Here is an 18693-nt window from a genome sequence, read left to right as displayed (position 1 = left end):
TTTCAGGCTTCTTGATTCCATTCAGAAGAGGGCAGTTAGGTTAATTAATGACTCATCTCTAACAGAGTCTCTGCACTCGCTGTCTCATAGACGTACTGTTTCTGCTGCATGCCTCTTCTACAGATACTTCCATGGGCACTGTTTCTCTGAATTGGCTTCTATAATTCCCGCTCTCTCTTTCAAAACAGTCCGAATATGTGCCGCCAATAGCCAACATCCATTTACTGTCCAACTTCAAACCCATAGAACCAACTTTTAATCTTCCTCATTTATTCATTCAACTGCCGTTTTCTGGGACAACCTTCCTTCATACATATTTCCTGAAAATTACAGTCTACAGAAGTTCAAGTCCAGTGTCAACAAATATCTTCTTTCGTCCTCTCAACCTCCAACCCAAGCATGGTACTAAGTACTATAGGTTCTAATACCTCTCGTGTTTGAGGTTCTCATAAAAAAAAAAAAAAAAAAGTTAGCTTGGGCTATAAGCACATTTCCGGTAAACCAAGAAAATGTCAAATGACTTCTTTGTTAATTACAAAAACGTTTACTACAAAATGATTTTGTAGTCAGTGTTGTCTGACACTAAACCCTTAATATGCATAATGGTATATGTGTGCATATAGTATAGTATATTAGTAAATAAATGGGGTTACAGTAAAATAAATAGTTGAGAATATAGTAAATATTAGAGTAAATAGTAAAATGACATGTTTCCAATATCCCTAAATGAGGACATTTAGGGATATTGGAAACATGGTGCCACTTAGACATAGGTCAGAATTTAAGTACCTTCTGGATAGGAAGGGAGGGGGTTATGCTCTCGGTTAAGAAGCACATAGAATCCAAGGCAGTGCACCCAGATGGTTTTGGTGACCAATGCAAAGTTGAGTAAGACTGGTGTGATTTAAACACTGGGAAAACAAAATGAGAGTGGGAATACATTATTGGCCAAATGCCTGAGATGAATTATAACAAATATCCATACAGACCAAGAGAATGGGCTATCAAATCAGAATGTTTTATAATGGGGAATTTTAACTGAGAAGTGCCTATGAAAGTTTGACATTGAAAGGTGTCAGGTACTGCAATATGAGCAGAACTAATCCTAGAATAGCATATTACTTGGGTGGTAAATCACTCAAGGCAGTGGATAATGAAAGAGATATCTTTGTACAGTCCAGTGTCAAGTTATCTGAGTAGTGCAGCTAGGTTGCTATAATTGTTGATGGGGTTTTGTTAATGGTATACAAGAAGTTTGCCAGTATGGTCAAGAAGATGATTATCCCACTGTATAAAGCAGTAGTTTGGGTGCATCTTGAGTACTGTACACAGGTCTGGAAGCATCATTTTGAGAAGGATGAGAAACAGTTTAAGTGGACAGAGAAGAGCAACAAGGTTAGTCAAGGACCTACTATGAAAGACTTCAGTTTCTACAAATTGCAGTACTCAGTAACCAGGTACCTTCATGGAAATGTGATTGACATTTTTATTTCTTGGACACCACACATAATGTGTCATAAACTTCAATTGAAAATGGATGTTTGCAGGATAGATATCCAAAATTTTGCTTTCTGCAAATTTTATGGGAATGGGGTAGGGCAGTTTGAATAACTTTGTGAAAGGAGTAAACAAATTATTAGATGAAGTGGGTAATGTGTTTTTTTTTGTTGTTTTTTTTTTTTTAGCTGATGCTATATAAGCTTGCTTACTTGTATCATTTGCCACTATTAATACTAATATCAAAGTTAGCATTCGTCACTAATACCAGAGAGACTACCATGACATGACTTATACAGTTTTTTTATTTGTTATTGTAATAAAATGTGAGGGTAGCTAAGTAGTATCTTCTGGTTGTAGGAAGAGTATGATATGAGTAGATATAGGTTGTGTAAACAAGGTATTTTATTTATTTATTTTTTTTTCTTTGGCTGATGCAGCAAAAACCTGGCTTTCTTGCATTTTTTGGCATACTAATGCTGATAAGTCTTTAATAATTAAAATTAATAAAGGATACATGTAAGCCTTTTAGCTCTCTAAATATAGAGAAAGGGATTGTATTTTATATGAAAAACTGCATAAATATTATTATGCACTCTTATTTTGATGTCACAGTATTCTCTCATTTATAGCCACCGTAATGGAACCGTAAGAAAAACTACAGCACAGTTCCTATCCTTCATTGTTGATCAAATTGGAGCAGCCAAATGCCTTACAAGTAATAAGGAACTAACAGAACGTCTTCTGCCGGCAGCCTCTCAGTTTGTCATGGATGGAACCCCATTAACAAGGTAGGAATTGTTTAGAATGACATTTTGTTTCTAAAAAAAAAAAAAAAAAAGTATATTTTTAATATTTTATCTCTTTATCATGTTCCTTATCTTTATGCTTAGAGATACAGATGATTGTAGATATATGGAAAGTGATTTTTTTTTTTTTTTTTTTTTTTTACTTTTTAAATTTGTGACAATGTTTTAGCTTTATTGTTCGGATTTGTAGATGGCTTTTATTTTTCTGACGAGTAGGGTTATTGAATGTGTGAATTTTCCAGGATGTTCAAGTCTGTCCATTGATATGCAGCTAGGATATTTTTAATGTTTTTAGAGTTTTAATTTTCAAGAATGGCTGGAATCCTGTAGTAATATATATGCACCTATAATTAAACCTTCCGCAAAAAGTTCTTGGCCTATTTCCACCTGTTTGCACTGCCTTATCTACTGCAGTAAAACTTAAAATGGAACCATACTTTCATGACTGCAGTGGCCATACATTGTATAGTGGAAATTTATTTATTTAAGACATTCAACACATACATTGTTTGTTATTTAATTTTGTTTTAATATGTATTGGTCTAGTGGGTACTAATGTAAAAGAAAGTTCACTTGCTACATTTGCTTCATTTTGGCATACCATTGCACACCTTTGCGCAATGGTGTTTTTTGTTTATTTTATTATTTAAAATTTTTATGACAAAGTTTGTCATAAATTTTTTTTTATTATTTGTTTCTTTCATTTTTAAAATCAGTTTGAGTATCCCATTGTTTTGCAACAATAACTGCTTCCTTCAAAATAATTTGAATTCATTTCATAGTTATTTTACTGCAACAGACAAAATGTGTTGCTGCCTGAGCAACACATTTAGAAATTATACTAAATCCTTTCTTTGTAGAAATTTTAATACCAAATTTATATACGAAAGAACCTTTTACATTATTACAGTAACAACAAATTCAAAATTCTCCGAAATTTTTTTTATTCTGATTACTTCTGTTTTTTTTCATTTTTTTTTTGTATTCAAAATGATTTTGTTTAAAACTTTCAGAATATCTGTATATTGTTGTTTTATATTGCCATTAATGACGAAAAGTGACCAGCCCACTGTGCAGGGTTTAGCTTTTTTAAAGTAACATATGTTTCACCACAATATGAAGATAGTAAGTAAGTTCCAGTGATTGATACTATAACCCAAAATTACATAGACGCTTTGTACAACTGCAAAATACTTTGATACATCTGGGATACTATTTACTGCATCATTCACCACTCAGTTGATGTTATGAGTTGCACAATGAACAAATAATGCATTTGGTTCTGTTTCTTTTATACTGGCTTGTACCCCAGAATAAACCTCACTCATGTGGGCGTGTTCCCCGGAATAAACCTCACATATGATGGAGTATTGGTTCCGTCATATCCTTGGCCTCTGACATTTAGAAAGATCCAAATCATTTGATTGCAGTTTGTTGCATAATAGTCGCTGTTATACCTGCAGCAGTTTGATTGGTTAAATGAATGAAGCCAAGAAAATACTTTTTTTGAGTGGGTGGTACCTATCCACCCACCGAAGAGGGGCCAAAAAGCTCTGAAACAGTGCTGTCTGGGTTGTGGTATCAGCTGAGAATATGTTGGGCTTAATAGAGAGGATCCAAAGAAGGGAAACCAGATTGGTTGGAACACATTATTATCATTACCAGCTAATTGTTCCTTAATGCAAAGGTTTTCAGTATTAGTTGAATTCTTGGGAAAAATGAAGACAAAAACATTGTTCTCTCATGTGGCATCTCTAACATGCTGACATAATCTAATTGATTAAGTAATATTCTGCTTCTCTAAGTGTCTCACCCATAAGTTCCAATCTGGCCCTCCCATGATAATAAATTCATATCTACTTGCCCATTCCATTTTTCTGTATCAATTCTCATTATAACCAATACACTCAGTTGATCTGTAATCTCACTTCCAATCTCTTTTTTTTTTTTTTTTTTAATCTATAAAATGTGGTCTTCTTGAATTGATGTGCTTTGTAGTTAAAAGCATAATGGAACCTACTCTACTGTCATGTATGTCTTTCCCCTACATGTTGCATTTGCCATGTTCAAATTTTCCATCCAGTATATATCAGAACAATATGTATATACACCAATGAGCAAAAACATTGACCAGCAAGTCATTATGCAAATTTAAGCAACTGCAAGTGAACTATGGTGCGAGCGTGGGTTGGGACACGGTATAAAAAACACCTGATACTGAGCTCCGTTAATCAGTGTTACTCTTGTTCTTCAGATGGGAAGGCAGCAGACTTAAGTGAGTTTGACAAAGGCCAAATTCTAATGGCCAGACGACTAGGTCAGAGCATATCTGAAATGGCATGGCTGGTGGGGTTTGTGTGTTTTTACTCCTCGGGCCACTTTCAGTAGGTACTACCGAAAGTGGCCCGAGGAGTAAAAACCCACAAACCACCAACGAGGTGTTGGACGACCGTGGCTCATCGATGCTCGAGGTGAGTGAAGGCTCTCCCGGATGGTACGTGGCAACAGAAGGGTGACTCTGGCACAACTCACCGGTAATTGGAATGCTGGTGACAGGAGTAATGTGTCACAACACATAGTACATCGAAACCTGCTAAAAATGGGGCTGAATAGCTGCAGGCCGCTCCAAGTGCCCATGCTAACCACGATTCACCGGTGACAGTGCCTACAATGGGCATGTGAGCATCGAAACTGGACCTTGAATGATTGGAAGAAGGTCGTCTGGTCCAATGAATCATGTTTCCTGTTGCACCATGTGGACGGCCGGGTACACTTGCGTCATTTACCCGAGGAAGTGATGGCACCTGAATGCACCGTGGGATGAAAACAAGCTGGTGGCGATGGTGTAATGCTTTGGGCGATGTTCTGCTGGGATAACCTGGGTCCAGTCATCCATGTCCCTGGCAATCTGACATCCACCACCTACCTAAACGTCATTGCCAACCATGTACACTATTAACTCCCCCTTTCTTCAGGGTACGCCTGTGACGTCTATCCTGCTTCAATTTATGCAATCAGTTAAGACAATAATCTGAGCCTTCGGAAATCAGAGATTTTAGGGGCCCCGGATTTCTGCAGCAACAGATCGCGTTGTGTTTGTAATGGAAAGATCAGTTAGCATCTTTCCATCCCGCAAAATCCATTTTCTTAGTTTATTTACCTGGCATGGTTTAGAATGTTGACAGAGTGAATGTGACATGCAAATAACACTTAACAACATTTATTATAGACAACAAGGTCATGTACACAATCTGCTTTCACATAATAATAGAACAATGAGTAAAGTGTGCATCAATTCTAAGTGCAACGATATGCTAACAGTAAGACATAGTTAAAGCCACAAAATTCATTGGTCTCGCGGTTTCAGGCGATTGTACATTTTAACCTTCTAAACAAATCCTGTCCTTACTTCTAACATCCTCTAAACAATACTAGAATGTAAACTATGACATACCTTATTGGAATAATTCTAATTTCCACATATAAAAGAAAACGAGAAAGGAAGCATTGAGTTTAAAGTATATTTGGCTGTTTCACACATGTTCATTTATACATAAGGATGGTTTGCTTGCCGGGTTAAGTTGATTTGTCCTGGAGTCTGTTACAAGGCTTCCTCCTATAGTGGAGTGGACTATGGTCTCCTCTGGCCATCACAATTCTATCTCTTCAGCTAGACGGATGGTGTGGGCAGCTACTGAAGAGGCTTGGGTGAGACGCCGATGGAGACTTAGGCAGTGGTGGCGATCAGCATCGATGACTGTAGGGATTCGCTAGATGGCAGTGAACCGATAGCAATTGTGTTGATGGTGGTGGTGAAGATCTTCCGAGGAACAGAGGAACGATGTTGGCCTGAACCAGCAGAGCCTTTGGTGGTGGCAACGGAGTGCCCTTTTATATTCTGTGCTCTCCTTTGTCTTCTAGAGTAAAACTCTCTCATTGGCCACTGGAAGTCACGAGTTTCCTGCCCAAAACGGTCCAGGGGTGACTCATGCTTCCCAACAGGGTCCCTCTGTCTCTGGTTAACTGATTTGGATGCCGTGGTATTAGAGACATTAATAAATAAAAAGATGCCCACTTACTTTCTCACGCTGGTTTCCCTTCTTGCCAGTCTCCCATGACTTTCATTCTCTTATCACGGTCATAGAATCTTTGGGTATTGTGGTTGTCGAAGAGGGCATGACCTACTGCATTCTTTCATTGTAGATTAATTGATGGAACTCCAGATGTAACCCTAGATAACATTCTCTCAGGCTCTCCGTATCCCATGTTCGACATATGTTGCGAAAGTATTGGCCTTTAGCCCGGGTGCTATGATAGTCTTCAGGGAAGTTTTATCTTGCTTGTCGTCAGATATTTGGGAGAAATTAGTTAGAGCGAGAGATTTTCACGTTTTCTGGGATACAAACTTTGTCTAGCTACAATGGGAATATTCTCTCCATTCTTTCAACTGGCAATAGATACCCAACAATTACACAACTCAGGCTTGATGTTGCTCCATTACAATATTGATAACTGAGTATTAGTATGGATAGATTATAATTTCAGGGAAAGTAAAAACTCTTGGGCTAACAACACCAGGCACCTCCGTAGCCAGGTGGGAAGGAGCAGCAGTGTGTAGCACACGCTTCTTGATTAGACCGGGGTTCGAGCCCGTCACCACCAAATACGGAGGATGCGGAAAGGTCAAGGGAATGACCACCGCATATTCCCGGAGCAATATGGCCTTAGTTGCTAATGCTCCTAAAACAAACAACAACAACTAACAACACCATTTCACGGCAACGGTCTTCCCTTCTGGCGGTGCCGTCTTTCAGCAGCATAATGCGCCAGGCCACACCACCCAGATTGTTCGAGACTGGTTCGCGGAACATGAGGAAGACTTCCAAGTATTGCCCTGGTCTCCAAATTCCCCAGATATTAATCCCATCGAGTATCTGTGGTTTGTGTTGGAACAGCAACTCTGATGTGTGGCATCTCAACCACAGACCTTACAGTAGCTAAAGGATCTGCTGGTTACGTGTTGGTACCAGATACCATAGGACACATTTAGAAATCTTGTAGTGTCCATGCCTCACTGGGTACAAGCTGTTTTGGCTGCATGTGGAGGACCAACATCATATTAGGTAGGTGCTCATAATGTTTTGGCTCATCGGTGTATGTATGTATGTGTGTCAAATGCATGGCAGGAACATCAATTCAACTCTACCACGGTACTCTGTGAAGACTCTGTAGAATAGCCCAGCATGTGAATTATGTTTTTTTGTGTGTGTAAATTGTGTTGTTTTTGTTATTTGTCCTCTTTGCCAATGCTTCCAGGATGGCTGCTTCCCATGACATGAGGAGCAGGCCTCTACTATCTCAGACTACCCAAGAGATGGGCAAAATCCCATACTCACTGGAGTTAGTGTTATACCAGTAGGTGCAATATCAGAGAACAATAACATGTTTCTGATATTCCTATTATATATAAATTGATTTATTTAACCAATTTCTCAAAGCCATCAAATTTATTGACCATACTCGTAGCATACAGTATACAAACATGTAAGTCTATATTTTTATGTTCTTTCTGACCCTAACCCATCCCATGTATTTGCTTATTACACCACTTCCCCCCAGGAATTTTCACACTTTCTATAGTTCTAGCATTGTCTATACAAATGTTTGATAGTCCCCCATCCATTCTTGTAGGTATCCCTAGCAAGCTTTGTACCTTCCCTGATACATTAAATATTACTATTTTTGAAAATTTCTATGAATTCATGGTTTGAAGTAGTGTGAGAATCGAACCTAATTGTCTTTAGCTGTGATAAAACTTTTTGGTCTCTGTATTACTCACTTACTCTCTCTCTCTCTCTCTTGCACACACTCACGGATGCACACTGTATATTATAATCATTATATTTGAGTATAGCCTATGGTGCTCTTGTATAGATAGTACTATGGTACTATCTATACATAATTTCAAAAACAAAATACACATTAGCAATTATAAATTACTCCTTGCATAATGTGTTATATTTTATAGTTAAGTTGTCCAAATTATTATTTGTTAGCAGGATGTATGCATTGCCAATTAAAGAATAATTTGTTTACTTTATTTAGGTATTATGGGAGAAGGATATTTTATACTTTAATCGTTCATCCTTCATTTGATAAAATGATGGTCAGATTTGTACAGCCAGCTACCCTAAGGAACATAAGTAGTATTTTAGAATCAGTGAAAAAAAAGGTAATTTTATATATATATATTTTTTTTTTTTTTTTTTTTTTTTTTTTTTTTTTAAGGATTAATCTAATCTGTTCTTAAAATCATTGAAATTATCAAGTTAAAGGTATTAACATTATCAAATAACCAGGCTATTTGATAATGTTAATACTTGACGTTCCCTTAAAAAAAAAAAAATTCTACAAATAGGTGAACTTTTACAATTTTAGGTGATGATTCCAATTCTGTAATCGATTATACCATCACATCAATTAATGTATAAGGTTTTAAAGTTTTTATCACAAATTTTTCTATAAGATTTTTAGAATCTGTTTGTTAATTGGAGTCTACAAACCATGCTTTTATATTTTTCATGGGTAAAACACCCAACCTCCTCCACTTTTTCAGTGATTTCAAAATTAAAAATAAGCTGATTTACCTGTTAATTATCTTTATTATATTTAGTTGTTTTTTTTTTAAATCTAAAATAGAAAAGGTATTAGAAGAATATACATAGTCGTCATCATTTGTCATCATTCTGCTATTCCACAGGTCGACGTAGGAAGCATCGCCACCATGCCCTGTCCATGTACTTCTCTCTATCGTTGATTTCACTCCAATTTCCTCCTCTCTTGATGACATCGGTCTTTATCATGTCCTACCATCTCATTCTTGGTCTTTTGTCCCTTAATTGTTAAATCAAATATTCTTCTTGGCAAACGCCTCTCGTTCATCCTCTTGACATGTCCAGACCATTTCAAACGGGACTTTTTCAATTCTATTCTGGAGTTTTTCAACCTGAATTCCCTAATCACGTCATTCCTGATTTTGTTGCATCTTGTCTTTCCAGCTATGCTCCTCATAAATCTCATTTCTGCCCCCTGAATTCTGCTTTCATCCTTTTTTCTCATAGTCCAAGTTTCAGATGCATATGTCAGAATTGGTATGTAATATGCCTGATATATAGCCTTCTTACACTTCATATTAGAATATACATAGTATTTTGTATATACTTAGTACTGCATGTGCTGAAGGCTGAAAAGACAGAAGATACTTGTTGACATTAGATTTGAATTTCTGCATATTGTCATTTTAGGGAAATACACGTGAAAGGAAGATTGTTTCCGAGAACAACCCTCGTTTTATTGAACAAAGTAGAAGTATAAGGATCAATGAGGAAAAGTTGATTCGGTGAGTTAGTAGTTGGGAAATGAATATATGTTGAGTGATTGTGACATGAGATCAGATGGATTTTGAGTTGGAGAATACAACAGATGCTAATGAAGAACAGTTTCTGTTAAAGTATTTGTACAAAAGGTATGACAGAAAGTGAATGTCTGTGAGGCAGAGAGTGGAAAGACTTTGTTGTAAGAGATGGGTAATTAATTAATTTGATGCCCTCTTTTGAATAGAGTCTAGAATTTTAAGAAATTTTGGCAAACTATTGTGACTCTATACATAATTTCAAAAACAAAATACACATTAGCAATACACTTTTGAGAGAGAGAGAGAGAGGAGAGAGAGAGAGAGAGAGAGAGATAGATTAGTAGCCAGGTAATGCCTAATAGAGATATGTGACACCTCTAGAAATCTGAATGTTATCAAAGATGAGCATATGGTCTGTAGATTGTTTTTTTTTTTTTTTTTTTTTTTTTGTGAGAAATGAGACAGGACTGAGTTTTAGAAGGATTAAAGTTAATTAAGTTTTCTTTGCCCCATTAGAGAATTACCTGAAGATTGTCATTTAAGGAATTGGTGGTGGATATTTGAGAAGTTGATGAAGTTGTGTTAGATCAAGTTTTCTCAAATTGGAAGGTGGAACGAACTGTACTGTCATTGGTGAAATTAGGGATAGGAGTTACAGTCAGGGGAAGAAGGCCCATTAATATACAAGAAGAAAAGAGTGGGAGGAAAAACTGAACCCTTGGGGATCACCAGCATTTGTGGAGAAGTTGGAAGACAGAGAGCCAACTACCATCACCAGATAAGAGAGAAAATGGGATAGCCAATTGAAAAAACAGTTGACATCACGTAAGAGTGGGAGCTTATTTAGGAGATCTTTATGTGAAACATGATGAAAAGCCTTAATGTCAAGAGAAACTGCTTAAATTTCATCAGACCTTTTTTTATCAAATTTGTCTATAGATGGGTACATAGGACAAAATATTACCAGTGGATTGACACTGACAGAATCCAGATTGGTGACTATTGATCAGATGAATGGTTTTGAGATTACATATATATTTCTGTCAGGGTGGGGTTAGGGAAGGATATATTGGAGAACAATAGAGAACTTGACCTGCATTGGAGCTCTTTGCAACAATGCTTGCAACCAAGCATGGACTCAAGAATAAACTGACTGAATTAGGGGTGCAAAATAGTCCACTCTGTGTCTGTGAAGCATATGAGGACCCTGAACATGTGAAGCACTGTGATAGATATTCTCATTTGAGAAATAATTTTTATACTAAAATGGGTACTGACACATATGAGTGTTGGGAGATTTTTTCTCTGATATAGTGAAGTGAAGTATAAGGAATTCATGGATGCTGTTTATTTTCAAAGTTACATTATTTACACTAATTCACCATTAGTGTAATGTAGATATGTATATAATAGTTTTATTGAGTTTATTCTTATTGTGAGTTATATTTTTATCAATTTGGAGTTTTATTTTTATGCAGTTTTGTTTTATAAATTTTGGAATTATATTGTGAGATGGAGTTATTTTATAAAATACTGAACATTTATGTTTTATGAAATTTTATATTATTTACAGGAGTGTAATGTTTTAAGATTTTAATGATTTTATAGGTTATTGTTTTTATAAATTTGAAAAGTTCTGTTAAAGAATTGCACAAGATTGCAATATTGTTTGAAGTAGGAGATGTTAGATAGTTATGATCTTGCCTCCCAGGGGCAGGGGCAGTAAAATGCCTGCTGAAGCCTGACTAGTCAGGCAGGCAGGTGTAGCTAAGAGATCAAATTTTAAGTGATAAAATTTGATGTCTTAGCTACACCTGCCTGCCAGTGATAAAATGTCAAGTGTGCACACTGTTTCCCACTCAGGAAGCACATGGTGTCAGAGTGTGGAAATAAGATGAAGATGCTTCCAAAATGAGAAACAGTGTTCATACTTGACATTGTGGAAAATTCTTTCATCTCCTTTACCACTCCCAAATACTGTACCGTGGATGTGTGAATGTGCTCTTTCTTTGAATATTATTACCTTATTTTGTTGTTGTTGGTTAGACCACCCATGATTTGACTGATTTTCTCTACTTGCTCTGCAGAAATGGCTGTGGTGTCCAGACTTCCCAGAAGAAAAACAAAAGACTTGTTTGGTCTCACAGACTTTCTAACCTTAGCTGGGTAGTTGCACATGTGCAGATACTGTATGGCAGTCTGCAAGCGAGTTCCAATTAAAGTTAATTGTTAGTACAGTTTTACTGATTTGATTTTCACAAATGTTATACTAAAGAATTCGTCTTGTGATGATCTGTCTGTCAATAGTGCCAAATCATTTGCATCTTCCTCTGATTCAAAGGAATTTGCATTCAAAAACTCCAGCTTCCCTCGTTCTATACTGAAGAATACCCCTCAATATTCAGATGCAATTCCTTGCCTGCACCAAGGTTACCCATCTCCCTCCCTGTCAAACCGCAGCTTATTCTAGAACAGACTGACTTGGAAATGTCAATCCCCACCAACTTCACCCTCCCCAAGGTCATCTATCTCATTACTGTAAGTAACTATTTCATTGTTGCAACTGCACTCTCTTATTCTTAGGGGGCCATCTGAAAGGTCACAGCAGAAACTGTTCTCTACGACTTTGTTTTTCACGTATTTCCATACCACTGTGGAGAAACTTAAGATTTGCTAATTATACAGTGATCAAGTTGAAGACTTCCTGATTTGTAGCTCTTGCAATGCAGTAGTGGGACCTTGTAATAATATCAAATATTACAAAACAATGTCATGACAGGCTATGATGATGTATTATTAAATTGCACGCTTTAGATGTATTATTTGCAATCTTACACAAGATAACACAAGCAGTAAAGAAGATCAAGAAATGTCTCTTAATGAGACTCAACTTGAACCTACCCAGCCTCCTCAAACGGCAGGTACAACTCTTTCTCATTGCCATATTCGATGTTGAATGCTGCACCAATTCCAGGGTTCAACTTAAATATCAAACAAGAGTTTTTCACTTTGATTACTGACTTTAAAGAGCTTAAGAGTGACCTACAGTCATAGGGACAACTGCTTGCAAACCAGATCAGCAGATTATATGACCAATGGTCTGAGATATATATATTTCAAAAATCTTTGTCAAATGGGTATGACAAGCTATATGAAAAGTTTCAAGGTGTGTTACAAGAACGTTACGATTGTAAAAAGCGAAATCTCGAATTAATGAGTCAGATATTCAACATTGTAAGACTACACACAGAATTACTAACAAACAACAACTCAGGAGAGAACCAGAAAACTGCATTGAGTGATCACACAGACATCGATGATACAATTTGTTTCTCACTTTAGCTGAATTGCTGCAAAAATGCAAACCCTGCTGAATGACGCAAGGTACCATTAACTAGCATAGAATCTGACTTAAAAAGTTAAGCAATGTCCCCCACAGGGAACGACCAAATTTATAATGATGCTAACAATGCACTAATTATCAGCTCCTCTCAAATACCATTGGAATTACTAAGAGAGAATAACAAAAATAACATTTTGGCAATTCCTAATGAGTCTCAGCACAAGGATATAAACACTGCTAATAAAGAATGCAATCTTGACTTACCTATAACAATTAAAGGAAATCCACCTCAAAATCCTAACACTGTGAGGTTACATGAAAAAGGATGCACATCTATATATGGCAGTAATGGAATCAATTACAATAACATGACGAACTTAGCTTGCCACATTGCTACAACACCAGACCAAACTTTCCTGGAAACTAGTTGTGTGAATGAGAATGTAGGAAGCTTGAGCATTTGGGATATAGAATTGTCTAATGAGTCTGCCTTGAACACTGAAAAAAATGCAGGCACAATACAGGCACTCAAACCCTGGAACCAGGGGTAAAACTTTATCAGCACAAGTGTAACCAAACAGAGGATGAACTAACATTAGGTGCAAAACTGAAGAGAGGCTAGAAAGGATCAGTTCAATTTAGAGAAACACAGTTTGAACACTCAGAATTAGAAACACTCAAATCCAGCAAAAAAAAAAAAAAAAAAAGTTGGAAAGTGTAACTCAGTTAAACAAGACTCAAATCGCAAAAAGTGTAAATAAATATCATAAGGAAAATTTTTGAGGCACTTACAAATGCAAAATAAATTTATACTGTTAAGACACAGACAAATCAAAGTTATGCCGAGATAGAGTCTGGGTACGAGTGTAGCCTATGCGGATGAAGCTCTGAGAAGCTCTTGGAACAGAGAAGTTTTTCCTGATTTATTTTCTGATTTATTAGCTTAAATTGTCATATTAACTTATTTCTAGAGTAGCTTTATATTCCTAGTTATGATACCTAGTTTAAAGTTTAACTTAGACAGAGATTTTGTAGGTATTACTTAGTATCGGTAACGGTATCAAATCCACGTGTTAAGTACCGTTCGTGAATTCCTGCCATTTTTACACGATAGCATAACCTTAGTGTAGTATAGTGCATAATATAATATTGTCAATTAATCAGTAAATCTATTAATCTTGATAAACTTTATTGTCAATTAAATTGTACTTTTAACTCTATATATAAAACGACTTAATCGTAACAAATAATTAATACATATAACTGTTTTGGGATATAACTTAAGGATTTAATTTTGTTTTGAAATTTTATTGAATTAAATCGGAATCATGACTCAGACCAGAGCAGTAAAGCAAAAGGCTCAAGCTAATGGGAGTGCTGTGGTTCAGGGGAGAACTGAGGGGGGGCAGTTGCCCTCTGAATCACAGTCTTTTAAAATGCACTGTTTGCTTGATGTTTGCGGAGCAGTCGGGTACAGGACATGATACTGCCAAGGGGGATGTCTTTGTGTGTGCACGAAGTAAGGAGTGCAAGGAAATCAGGCGACAACTCAGCGTTGTTATGGGCCTTTATGAGAGCTTGAAGGACAGGGTGGATGCCCTCGAAGGAAATAAATCGAGGGGCCCATCAAGCTCTCAGCCGCCCACATCAACGCCAGAGCTTGCACTTGGTCATCAGGCAACACAGAGACAGCCCCCTAGGCAGAATACGCTGGTCCCACAGGAACTAGTAGTTGTTGGTGACTCTATTGTCAGGGATGCGGGGAACATGCTTTGTAAAAAGGATAGGTGGAATAGGACCAGGGTATGTCTGCCAGGGGCAAAGGTTGATGACGTTGTAGAGCGGATATCATATTTTAAGGGCACAAAAGGTGATATAGTTGTACACGTTGGCACTAATGATATTAAGAGTAGGAGACCGGCTGAATTACGTAGCAAGTACAGGTCACTGTTGAAAAAAAGCCGTGAATTAGGGTTGAATTTGAAAGTGTCTGCAATTCTGCCCAGACACGATAGGAGGGAGTATATGATGAGAGCCTTGTCGATCAATTCGGCCCTGGAGGGATTGTGCAAGGCTCAAGGGGTAGAATTTTTTTCAGCCTGGACTGTACTTGTTAACAGGAGAGATTGCTTCTACAGGGATGGGAAACACTTAAATAGAAAGGGTGCAAGAATATTTGCTGATGCTATCGAGGCAGTGTTAGGTGGGTCAGAAAACTGCTAGTTGGGGGGGGGGGATACAAGGACTAATAGATTAACAGTAGCCACTGGCAGAGGTGGAAGTGATTCTTGCACTGCTTCTATTGAAATGAGCAGAAGCCTGAAAAACAAGATGCAGGATATTTCAGAGACTGCTGGGAGTCATTGCGGTAGAAGTAAACACATGGGTTGTGTTAGGGTAGCCAAGAATAGAAACAGGTGCATGTATACCTGCGTGTACACCAATGCTAGGAGTTTGGTAAATAAATTTGATGAATTTGAGGTATTGCTCAAAACATCAAAGGCAGATATTGTTGGGATATCAGAGACGTGGTGTCACACAGATATAAGGAATGCGGAACTGGAATTTGGGGAATACAATGTGTATAGAAAGGATAGACAGGACAGGAGGGGAGGAGGGGTTATGCTATTAGTTAAGAAACACAAAGTCCAAGGAAGTGAAGCCAGTCGACATCGATGGACAGGGCAGTGTCGAGTCAGTTTGGTGTGACATAAGCATAGGTAAATCAAAATTGAGAGTAGGAGTGTGCTATAGGCCTAATGACTCTGATGAGTATAATAAGATATTGTACAGGGAAATAGAGTGGGCCAGTAAATCAGAGAGTCTTATAATGAGGGATTTTAATTTCCCAGATATTGACTGGAATTTGTGGGTTGGTCACTCGCACACTAGCAAGGCTTTTGTGGATTTATTGGATGATTGTTTTCTACATCAGCATGTTCGTGAGGCAACAAGAGGGAGCAATACTCCTGATCTGATTATCAGTAGTGATTCTTCATGCATTAAGAATCTGCAGATAAATGAACCACTAGGTGGCAGTGATCACAGTGTGTTGAAGTGGGATTTACTCAAGGAGGTAACTACCATCAGAGGTAAAAGGAAGGGTTTTTGTTTTCGTAAAGGCGACTATGATGGTCTGAGACAGTATTTAAATTCTATACAGTGGGACCAACTGATGATGTTACCAACAGCAAACTCAAAATGGGAAGCATTCAAGGAACTAATCTTGGAGGCTACCAGGCTTTACATACCAACTAAGAAATATTGTTCAAGGTTTAGGCCTAAATGGTTGTCAGATGAACTAATGAGACATGTGGCAGTGAAGAAAAATGCATGGGATACATACAAATTAATGGGTGACATGGAAGCCTATGATAGATATAAGTTGGTCTATAACCAAGTCACAAAGGAGATTAGGCAGGCAAAGGCAGACTACGAAAAATCCTTGGAAAAGGATGCAAAGAAAAACAGAAAAGAGTTCTTTACCTATTTAAACTCAAGAAGGAAAGGGATGAATCAGATTGGTCCACTGGATATTGATGGTTCAACAGTTGAGGATCCTGCTCAGGTGGCTAACAATCTAAACGAGTATTTTGCATCTACATTCACGCATGAGGAGTTATTCAGGAAGGAGAATGATGTAGGTAAAGTAAACATTGGCAGTGAGCTGGATGATTTTGTAATAACTGAGAGGAAAGTGGAGGAGAGATTGTTGAGGATAAACATAAAAAAGGCACCTGGGGTGGATGGGATCTATCCAGTTATATTAAAGGAGGCAGCAAAGGAGGTAAGCAAACCCCTAGCCATAATTATGAGAGCTTCTTTGGACTCAGGGGAGGTACCCATAGACTGGAGATGTGCAAATGTAACCCCAATTCACAAAGGAGGATCAAAGGCTGACACAAGTAATTATAGACCTGTTAGTTTAACTTCTGTTCCAGGTAAATTAATGGAGGCACTGGTTAAAGAAGCACTGCAGGATCATCTAGACAAGAATTCAGTTATAGCTCAGACGCAGCATGGTTTTGTTAAGGGCAGGTCTTGACTGACCAATTTGATTGGATACTATGATGTAGTCACAAAAGAACTGGATGGAGGGAATAACTTTGATATTATATATTTGGATCTTAGAAAGGCTTTTGATATTGTTGCACATGGAAGACTGCTGCACAAATTGGAGCAGTGTGGCATTGGAAGCAAATTTCTGCTATGGATAAGGGGATGGTTGAGTGGCAGAAGACAGAGAATAGTAATCAATGGACACTGCTCAACGTGGACTAATGTTATTAGTGGAGTTCCTCAGGGTTCAGTGTTGGGTCCGTTTGTTGTTTTCGGTGTTTATGAATGATATTGATGATGGGATATCAAGTTTAATGTCCAAATTTGCAGATGATACAAAGGTTGGCAGGGTTGTTAAGGACACCACTGACGCTGTGCTGCTGCAACAGGATCTGGAAAGGTTGAACAGATGGGCTGAGAGGTGGCAAATTAAGTTTAACATTGACAAATGTAAAGTACTACATATGGGAAACAGTAACCCCAGAGCAACGTATCAACTCTGCGGTACTACACTGACAGTGGTGGAGAATGAAAAGGACCTGGGGGTAATTGTGCAGGCAGATATGAAGTTCTCTGAGCAGTGCAGACGAGCTGCAAGAGTAGCTCATGGTGTCTTGTCAATGATATTCAGGAATTTTTCTAGCAGGGATAAGGAGGTGATTATTCCCTTGTATAAGGCATTGGTTAGGCCACATCTTGAGTACTGTATACAGGTCTGTAGGCCTCATTTCAAGAAGGATGTAGAGCTGCTGGAACGAGTACAGAGAAGGGCAACAAGATTAGTGAATGGAACAAAGGGTTGCTCTTACGAAGAGAGGCTTAAGTTTTGCAAATTACAGAGTCTGGAGACTAGGCACCGGCGAGGTGATCAGATAGAGGTGTATAAGGCTTTGAATGGTTTGAGCATGCTCAATGCCAATGGGATTCTTCATCTTGCTCAGAATAATCAGCTCAGAGGGCATAAATTCAAATTGAGGAAGGACGGATATCGGATAGATGTGCGGAAATTTGCCTTTGGCCAGCGGGTGGTTGGTTGGTGGAACCGACTTCCATCACTTGTTGTTGAAGTTGATAGCCTAAACAAATTTAAGGCTCAACTGGACAGGTATTTCGAGCGAACGGAAGGGTGAAATGGGAGTGGTGTGTTTTTTTTTTTTTTTTTTTTTTTTTGCTGATGCTGAATAAGCTTGCTTTCTTGCATCATATGCCTCTACTAATACTAATATTAAAAAGGATGTATCAAATGGCAGTGGCAAGGTGGAAGCAGATAATATAGACAATTTACTCTAGCAGTAAAAAAAAAACTGGAATCTGAGTTCTTAGCTACTTACTGCAGCTTCAAAAAGCTTAAAGTTATTTAAAAGTGCAAGGCTATATTTGTTTCAAGTTTGGCCCCAGATACAACTGAAAGTGAATTACAAGATTATTAATTGCTTTTGTAATTCCAAATATTCAGGTAACCAAACTGAAATCAAGATTTCCACAGGAGTACTCCTCCTTTTAAGTTTCATATAACAGAACTATAGAACAGAACTATGGACACTAATAACTGGACTGAAGGAACATTGATA

The 18693-nt window shown here is 37.7% G+C and overlaps 1 protein-coding gene across 1 annotated transcript in view; it reads left to right on the top strand.

Moving 5' to 3' along the window:
- The window catches only part of LOC150089847 (TOG array regulator of axonemal microtubules protein 1-like), a 221689-nt gene that overhangs the window by 191046 nt on the left and 11950 nt on the right, over window positions 1–18693 (top strand). Inside the window, exons 12-13 of the mRNA XM_090390111.1 lie at window positions 2130–2288; window positions 8412–8538. Coding sequence (XP_090246237.1) covers window positions 2130–2288; window positions 8412–8538 — 286 coding nt within the window. The remainder of the gene's footprint in view (window positions 1–2129; window positions 2289–8411; window positions 8539–18693) is intronic.

This window comes from Mastigoproctus giganteus, chromosome 2 (genome assembly GCF_048544385.1).
Source record: "Mastigoproctus giganteus isolate SK-2022 chromosome 2, ASM4854438v1, whole genome shotgun sequence".
NCBI lineage: Eukaryota > Metazoa > Arthropoda > Arachnida > Uropygi > Thelyphonidae > Mastigoproctus > Mastigoproctus giganteus.
Note: the sequence above shows the minus strand (reverse complement) of the source record. Positions and strands in the feature narration are given on the sequence as shown.